At 46.3% G+C, this 9302-nt stretch overlaps 1 protein-coding gene across 1 annotated transcript; it reads right to left on the bottom strand.

Moving 5' to 3' along the window:
- Nucleotides 1-5878: 5878 nt before the first annotated feature.
- CCDC71L (coiled-coil domain containing 71 like) lies at nt 5879-7842 on the bottom strand. The gene has a single exon (XM_088154434.1). The coding sequence runs from the start codon at nt 7480-7482 to the stop codon at nt 6718-6720; it is 765 nt and encodes a 254-aa protein (XP_088010560.1). The 5' UTR covers nt 7483-7842; the 3' UTR covers nt 5879-6717.
- Between the last annotated feature and the right edge of the window lie 1460 nt (nt 7843-9302).

The following is a 9302-nucleotide window of genomic DNA, read 5'->3' as shown; positions in this document are numbered from 1 at the left end:
TTAATGCATATTGTTCAAGAGATACCTTTTTTTCCATTTCCTTGTACAGATGTCTCAGTAATTCAGATATTATATTAAAAGAGCAAATGCCTTTTCAGAGTCTGTCCTTGAACAATCAGCTTACCTTGTAAATCTAAAGATGCTATGAAAAGGTAATATGATTCTTCTCTGAATATCTTATTTCTATAGATATACATATAAGCACAAATATTCAGCTTAAACAGATCATAATTCATAATTCTTTTTATCCAGTTTATTTTATTGGCAGCTTGTTTTCTGCCAGCACTGAGGCTAGAATCAAACTGTCTTCTGTTTCTTTAACCATACTGACGGTATTAACTGAAAACTGCCTATTGCAATGGGCACGGTTGGAATGTGTTAAGCAAACAGAGCACTTTTGCCAAATCAGAATGGTATCTTCTCCTTTCCTTAGCTATCATTGTAATTGATTGCGCTTTTGTAAACCTTTGCTCAAGTAAATAAAAACGAGAAATAAATGGAGGTTTTTGATGTCTCCCAGCAATAGTGAACAACAGAATCAATGCTAAATGCAATTTATCTAGTAAAAAAGGAAGCTTTGATAAAACCAGATGTCCCATGAGTGCACCATAGTTAGCAGCACCTCCGAGCTAACCCTGGCTGATTTTGAAATGGTAAGGTGGGACTTAGTTAGTAGGTGGGTGGGAAAGAACCAGGAAAAGCTCAAGGCTGTTGGTGAGGTTGGGTCATTGAAAAAACATGGCGGAAGAAAGCAATAGCACATCACTTCTGTGTGGTAGACAAATAACAGGGACCTGTCCATGCAGTCATCAGTACTCAATTTTTACTCAAGGAAGTCTTGATTTCCTGTAAGGGAGTATCATCTGTCATGAAATGGTACACAAATTGCTAATTCTATATCAAATCAAATCAAATCAAACCAATCTTTATTGCAGTCATAAACCAGCATAACTAATTCCATGTAGGACTAGCTTTGAAGACAGTCTAGACCAGTGTTTCTCAACCTTGGCAACTTTAAGATGTGTAGACCCATGCTGGCTGGGGAATCCTGGGAGCTGAAGTCCACACATCTTAAAGTTGCCAAGATTGAGAAACACTGGCCTAGAAGCTGCAGGTGGTGCAGAACATAACTGTCAGCTGTTAGAACAGCTAAATGAAAATGCCTAACAGTGATCCTGAAAGTGCTCCATTGTTTAGCTGCCAGTAATAGCCCTCATTTAACCAGATATGTTGAAGAGACATTAATTAAAAAAAAAAAAAGCTGACATTGAATTATTGACCTACCCATACTGTAGAAATTAGACTATCTTTGAGTCATCTTCTTTTACTAAAGAACACAAACACATATGGATAGTCCACTAGTCCTCTCTCCTTCAACAGTACAGGTTATTTCCAGATTTGGGTGTAAAACAAGTGGGTTGATCACTATAAAAAGTCCAGTAGAAACGTACTTGCTGGAGGACCTGCTCCGCATAATCAGAAGGAGCAGATACATCTTTTAAAGTAGGTGGATGTTTAAAAAAATTGCCTTGGAGATATCTAAAAGAGCCATGCTATTATCAACAGTGAAAGAAGCTGCTGGGCCTTTTAGATGAGTGAGTCAGACGGGATCCAAGGAAGTCATGCCTGATAACCTAGAGAAAAGCAGTTCCTTTTCCAGCCAGCCTAAAGGTCCTTAAATCTTTGTTTTTTTTAATAATGAATAGTGGAGTTAAGCCTCTCTCAAGGCCACTAAACACATCTGAGGATATGGCATATTTTCCTTGCATGTTTTAGCTTACCCAAAGGAATTTTTTGATGTAGGAAGTGAAGATATAAAATATATATTTCTACCTTAATGACATAAAAGAATTTGTGAAACCAAACCAAGATATATAAGTAATACTGAACAATAGTCTCCATGTAAGAACTCTTGAGAATCTTGTAAGCATTTGTAAAGAACCGGGAGATTCTGTTGAAAACTTTGCTTAAGTGAAAATAATCAAAGATCTTTCTAGGCCCTTGATTACCAAACTCAGTAGTTCAGGCGGCTACTTAGCATTTGAAAGTGGTCCTTTGAACAAAAATCTTCTAGACTTTTATACCAGGGTTCCTCAACCTCAGCCACTTTAAGATGGGCGGATTTCAACTCCCAGAATTCCTCACCCAGCCACGCTGGCTGGGGAATTCTGGGAGTTGAAGTCCACCCATCTTAAAGTGGCTGAGGTTGAGGTACCCTGCTTTATACAAAAAACATAATGCTTATGAAACAAAGAACTGTCTTTTCTTTAACTCTATCATTCCCACCTATCACATACAACCTGCCTAAGAGTCTGTGAACTCTTGATTGTTCTGTTGACTCTTGACTGTTGATCCAGGAACCAAAGAGCTCACTTTTATAAGGCCACAACTACAGTTCAGAGAAATTCCTGAGGGTTCAGACTCTCTGCTTTTTTCTCTTCCTGGTAGCTGAGACAATAATGGAGTTTGAAAGCATAGGGAGATCCATACATGGTATTAAACCATAATATGGTTTAATTTTGCTTTAATATATTGTGTGATTAATAGCAGAGCTGCACTGCTGTTCTTCTGTCTTATTAATTTTGTGTACATTGTTGTTTTCTTGACCAAGATAGACGTAGAAGTTTGTGGTGGCCTTACAATTACACACACCAAGCTGGACAACTCCCTACAAGCTGGAGGGATGAACTATGAAAAGTGGTCCCAACTGGAACATCATAGCAAAAGACTGAACAAAATTCAAATATTTGTTGATGTCATCATTTCAGTATCAACACTAACCAGATGAATATGACAATAAACTGATAAAGTAATACTGTGTGAATACAACCATTGTGATTTGTAAACAATAGTTTATGGGATAGCATAATGTATGAATCTAATCAATTGAAACTTATTCAACAAGCCATGAATTAGCAAGATAATTCAATGAGATCACAGTCTGCTTTGATTTTGTGAATTCCACTCCCAGGAATTGATGCTAAAAGGTGATGCAAAACATATTCAGAAAAAAGATGCTTCCTGAAAACAGAGGGCTAAATCTTGGTTTCACTTGTCCATTTATGTCCTTGTCCTTACCACAAACTAGTTTTTGGACCAGTATATGTCATAGACTGGATTCACACATCACTCTAAACTGTGTTCTATGAATATTTTGGATTATATGTTGTGTAAATCCAGCCATGAAGTACAAAATGTTAGCAGCAGCCCCAAGTTCTGACTGAATTGTGAAATGACTAGCCTTAAACTATTTGACTATCTCAGAAGGTTTCTGGCACAATAGATTTAGCCCGCTATACATTAAATCTGAGATGCTCCTGAGAAGGCAGATATGGAGAGAGGCATCTAAGTGCTTCTATGACAGTGGCACGTAAATATTATCTTGAATAACAGTCACCTTCTAATGAGAAAGATTTAGCAGAGTCTGGAGTGAAATTGGATGATCTACAGAATAGTTCTGTAGGCAGACGTGTGATACAGTCCTACAGTTGCATTAACTGTAGAAAATCAGCATCATCTTCCCCCACTGCAATGAAAAACTCAACCTCTTTTCTTCTGAATTCTGGGAGTTGAAGTCCACTCATCTTAAAGTGGCCAAGTTTGGACAACATTGCCATATGGAGAATGTTTAATGGACAGATTATATGAGAATTTTTCTTGGGGGAATTCTGAACAATAATTTAACATGCCCATTTAGACTATGGAACGACTCTCCCCCAGACCAGGAGGAAACTAGTAGGCAGGTTTAGATTTAAATTGTTGTCTAAGAAACATAAGATTGTTTCTTTTCATATTCAAAGTAAGAACTCATTTAGTTAGAATATTTTCCATAAACTATCTTATAGGAAAGTCCTGGCAGAATAATGCACATCATCTTAAAGTTGTATCTGCCATAAAATATTCAGCTAGTTTATGTAAAATTTGAACTACAGGACATTATTCTGTACTGTATGATATGAATCCTCATAAAAGACCGTTTCTGAAGGTACTCCAAATCAGAGGTGGGAAAACTGTGACTCTCCAGATGTTAAGCTACAGCTTCCAGAAAACTTCAAATCAGCAAGTTTAGGTTAGGGATGCTAGAATTTGTAGTTAGCAAATAATCTCACTTTTCTTTCTATTCTCTTGGTAGGTACCTTTTCAGAAAACTGGCTACAATTGGTTACAGCCCAGGGTCTTAGGAGACAGAATTTAAGTTTAATCCCCCATTTTTGAACCCGTGCTAATCAGCACAGCTACAAAGTTGCCCACTGAAAGAAAGATCTTGCAAACATCCATAAATACTTATTTTGTTCCCTCTTTAATTGCAACCATTTACTATAAAAATTGACAGCTCTTTGGGGACTAATCTTCCAAGCAGATTTTGTCTCCCTGACTCTTCTCGACTTGTGATAGACAAAAGATGCTCTTTTCTTGCCTGCCATATAGAAGCCGAAGTCCAGAAAGGTCTCCAGCTTGAAGAGCTACTTATAAGATTTGAGTGGCTAACTTTGTTGTTTCCGAAGGTGGAGAAAAGCGTCTAATAGTCTTGTTATTACAGAAGTACCAAGATCTGGGAAAAGATTTTAGGATTTCCCAATCATTTTCTAAGTGATTGGGAATGGGGTACTCTGGAGGTCTGGAAAACCAGAATCCCAGTCGCTCTATGGCTCATGGCTTTTGCCCAGCGATATTTACCTGCTACTGTGCAGAAAATAGAGCGATGCCAAAAGGTGCTGCATCAGAAGGGAGCAAAAAGGGGTCACGCTCAACTTTAGATTAAGCTTTAACCCAGATTCCCAGGCCTGTTAACTTAGTCTGCACATCTTTGGCAAATATCCACACCAACTGAAAAATCCTTCACGAAGAGCTAAAAGTTCACGAGGGAGGAGGGAAAAAGTATTATGCAGAAAAGACCTATTGATCTGGTCGGTCTTGATTCCAATTACCATTTGGCATCTTACTACTGTAGCTGTTGAGTATTTCCTCCATTCGGCTGCTGGGCGAAAAAGAATTTGTCGGTCGGAGTCCTCAAAAGAAGTTGCTTTGCTGGTCATTTCCTGAGCCTCCTTGCGAGAATTAGTCTGAGAGTAACACTGCTCTTCACAGCCAATTTGTTTAGACATGTTTCAGCAGGCTTGTTCCAATTTGGATCTAATCCAATTTGTTGGCAGCAGCCCCCAAAAATGCCCAAAGCCACATATCTGGAGCAACCAGGAGTAATTAATCCATGGGAAAATAAACACTGATATCTAGATCTTCTAAGTAGAGCATATGCATAATATAAATGTAAAGGCACCCCTGCCCCCACGAGTCCTTGATGTACCCATGCAGTTCTCTTAGAAATACAGGTAGTCCCCAGTTCAATGTTTCTCAACCTTGGCAGCTTGAAGGTGTGTGGACTTAATTCTGGGAGCTGAAGTCCACACCCCTTCAGGTTGCCAAGGCTGAGAAACACTGCCCCAGTTTAAGAATGAGTTTCGTTCCCAAGGCCTGTCCTTAAGTCGAATTTGTACGTAAGCAGGAACAGTATTACTGTATAATACTGTACAAGTAGTATTGTGTAACAAACTTGAACCATTGGGTATTTAACTCAAATTTTGCTACAACAAGCTCCTTAACTATGGGACATCTATAACCCAGGCATTCTTAACCTGGGGACTACTTTTAGGATGAAAATGGTTTACCGTTTTCTCTTTCAAGTTCCCAGTTTAGTCTGCCATCCTCAGATAACCTACTGTTAACCAGGTCCATCCCTGTTTAGCTTCCGGTCTCAAACACCACACTTAAGCTTTTCAAAATGCTGCACGGGGTCAGCACGTCAACGGTGCCTTCCCGTTCGTCGGAAGTTGTTCTGTGCAAACAGCACATTTGTTCCCGATAAACTATGCGGCAGATACAAATTCCGATTTTAAATTTTATTACTTTTTTTACTTCACTTGATAGGAGCTTCTCTCAAGCAAAGATGATATAAAATGGGTGTATCTAATACAACGCATCTCTTGAAGCTGCTACAGGAATACTAACTCATTTCAACTATAAAACTTTATCACGTACAAATCCTGTTACCGTATCAAAACAGTGTATTATTATCAAGTCCAAATTACAAAAAAAGGGGGTGGGGGCAGAAACAGCAGGAAATATTTTGCACTATTGTATCAGTCACGAGGCCTACGTTTTCATTCCTTGAACGTCCTTGGTCAAAGCCGATGCGTCATCCAAAATTGGAAAACACTTCGCATATTCAAATAACCCTGAGTGTATAGTGCAATAGCACAAAGGTCATACATTACAGTCCACTGGCTACATCTTAAAAGGAAAAGAAACAGAAAGCAAAAAACCTCGATTGGCATTTTCTTGTGCTAGGAGAGAAAGTTCCTTTGGAAGAGCGGAAAGCCGCGGCGCTTTCCCAGAGAAGTGAGGTAGCCCAATGGGAAGAGAGCGGGAGTCAAGACTTCAGCAAGATTGCATCTTTCCTCGGGGCGGAACAGCTTGTGCGGGCTCAAGGCATCCAAACGGAATCCCGGCTTTCCGGCTCGATTAAGCCGACGGTCGGCTGGCCGGCGGGGCGGGGGCCACCGCTGCCTGGGCCCTAAAGTGCAGTCACTGGAATAGAGAGGAGGCGCCGTCCAGCCCGGGGAATTGTAAACAGGCGACCGAGACGGGCCTCCTTCCCCTTCGCGGCGCGGCGCGGGGCTCCCCGGGGCCGGGCACGAGCGAGACCGTCTCCGCCGCCCCTCAGCAGGCGAGTCCCGGGAGCCGCCGCAGCCTCACCACGGGCGCCAGGCTGACCCGCAGGATGCGCTCCGCGCGGCGCCGCGCCGCTTCCGAGCAGCGCCGGTTCCAGATGTTGCCGCGCACTTTGAGCGGGGGAAGGGCGGCGGGCGGCGGGCGGGCCGCCTTCCGGGTTTCCTCGCGGGGCCCGCCGTCGAGGAGCGGCCCCCGCGGAGGAGGCGCCTCCGGCTGCCGCCCCTCCAACTCCGGCCGGGGCGGCGGCGGCGGCGCCTCTCGCCGCCTCTCGCCGGCGGAGAGCCCGGGGGCGGCTTCAGGGGGCGGCGGCGGCGGCGGCGGCGGCGGCGGGGCCGCCCCGTCCTCCTCGCGCTTCTTGGCCGCTCGCTTCGCGCCGCCTCCCCTGCTCCTGGCGTCGCCCCGCGGGCGCTTCCCCTTGGCGGCGGCGGCGGCTCTCCTCCGGCCGGCCCTGCTCCCCGCCGCCGGGCCCCGGGGCAGCTCCGGCACGACCGCGCGGCACGAGGCGTAGCCGTAGACGTCCTTGCTGCGCAGGATGACCGGCGAGAACTCGTGCTTGAGGCTGCACAGGAAGTCCCACAGCTCGGCGTCCGAGCTCATGAACGCCGTCGACCGGGGCACCAGGAGCTTCAAGGCGTCGCCCAGTGCCGTGGTGCCGCTGCAGAACAGCACCTGCGAGCGCGAGTGGACCACCTTCTCCGCCGCCGCCGCCGCGCCCGGAGCCGCCGCCGCCCCTCCGCTCCCCGCCGGCTTCATCCTCGCTCGCGCGCCACGGCGGCGGCCGCTCGCCCGCGTCCTCTCCAGCGCCGCCGCCCGGCAGCCACTGCCAGCCGGGCACTTCGCGGGGATCCGCGGGCGCGCTCGCCTCCTCCTTCCTGCGGGAGCTTCGCTGCAGCGGCGGCAGCAGCAGCAGCAGCACCTCCTCCTCCTCCTCCTCCTCCTTCTTCCTCCTCCTCCTCCTCCTCGCCCCCGGCGAGAGGCACTTGCTTCCCCCCCCCGTCTCTCTCTCTCTCTCTCGGGCGCAACTTCTGCCGCTGCAACAGGGCGGGCGACGCCGATCGATAGCCCACCGCCTCCCGGGCAGCCGGCACAAAATGGAGCTCTTTTTAAAGACCCTGCGGGGAGGTCGCCAGCCTCACGCCTATCCAGATCCCTGGCTGCGGCGGATTGGCCTGTTTGAATTGCGTCACGGCGAGGAGCCCCGCCCCCGGAGGAGCAGAGCCCCTCAGGGACTCCCCGAGTGGGGCGCCCGAGGAGGCTCAAGAGTGGGGCGCCCCGTTCCTCGGCTCGCCCTCCTCCTCCTCCCCCCCGCAGAAGCCGAAGGCTGCCCCGGGGAAGGGGACCGGCGGGGTGTTGGGGCGGGTCTCTGGGTCCCAGGGGCGGGAGAGATCTGGATGGGGAACGGAGGACACTCTTCTTCTGGAGCTTGTAATCCGATCCAGCAGTTCCTGGGAAGTTGGAGGGGTTTGCTTTCGAGTAAACGGTGGGATGGCGTGGCTCCTGCCCTGCCCGCAGTGATTTCCAGGCTTTGCTGTGCTTCATGGGGAGGGAGCCCATGTAAGATCCAGGTGCAGCCAACCCAACTCAGCTATTTGGGCTTTGGTGCCCAGGTATTACTTAGAAGGGTGTTCCTCAACCTCAGCCATTTTAAGATGTGTGGACTGGGCTGGCTGGGGGATTCTGGGAGTTGAAGTCCACACATCTTAAAGTGGCTGGGAAACATCGACTTAGAAGACCCATCCAATTTCAATGGGGTTATTTTGGAGAAAGCACACGGCCTTTGTTTCAAAAGGCTCTGGCAGAAGATTTAGGTACAGTGTGTTCTTAGCATTACAACTAAGGTTTATCTATTCCAGCAGCCCTCCGGTGGGTTATAAATTAACCCGAGATTTCAAGAGACTCTAGGCCACGTACAACTTGGAGCTGGTGCTGTGCAATTGGAACCAGTGCTACAAAGTGTAGTATTTCCTTTCCCGGGTAGCCCCTTATCTGAACTGGGGGCAGTCAAGTACTTTGCCAACTCCAAATTCGCAGGCTGTTTTGGTGACACATACTCAATCCCAGGCTTAAAGCCATCATTAACACTTTGCTGTTGCAGTGTTTCGCAGACTTGCCAAAAATAAAACCCAGGTTTTTCCCCAGCCGTCCCTTTACCAGATCCATTGAAGGTTGGGATCTCATCCAACACATCTTCCTTCCTTGGGAAGATCTTTCTTAATAATCTTGCGCTCCTGTTAGCCCCACTAGGTAATCCAGACCAGGATATCAACTCCACAAGAAGACTCAAACTACCTTTATTGAAGTTGGCTAAAATAACATAATCTTGCAAGTCTTGATTGTGCTGTATCTCCTCCCCTTTCTTATATTCCAGGGGTGAATCAGGGAGGGGTCTGCCTGAGCCCCTTCCAAATGTTATCTCTTTTCTTTGGACTTAAAAAATTACCTAGACAATGGAGCCTGCATATCTCCATCAAAGGTCATCTTCCTTATATTCTACAGCTCTCTTCCAACTTGCTACATAGCTTTGCAAATCCTTGATTTCCTTCTGACCCTAAGAGATGATAAAACACTACACC

This window comes from Python bivittatus, unplaced genomic scaffold, assembly GCF_059951505.1.
Source record: "Python bivittatus isolate LINGU-HERP-01145 unplaced genomic scaffold, Pbiv_v1 ctg000010_np1212, whole genome shotgun sequence".
In the NCBI taxonomy this organism is placed as follows: domain Eukaryota; kingdom Metazoa; phylum Chordata; class Lepidosauria; order Squamata; family Pythonidae; genus Python; species Python bivittatus.
Note: the sequence above shows the minus strand (reverse complement) of the source record. Positions and strands in the feature narration are given on the sequence as shown.

Excerpts from the sequence above, each read along its gene's own strand:
- CCDC71L (XM_088154434.1), bottom strand. The coding sequence starts at position 7,482 with ATGAAGCCGGCGGGGAGCGGAGGGGCGGCGGCGGCTCCGGGCGCGGCG.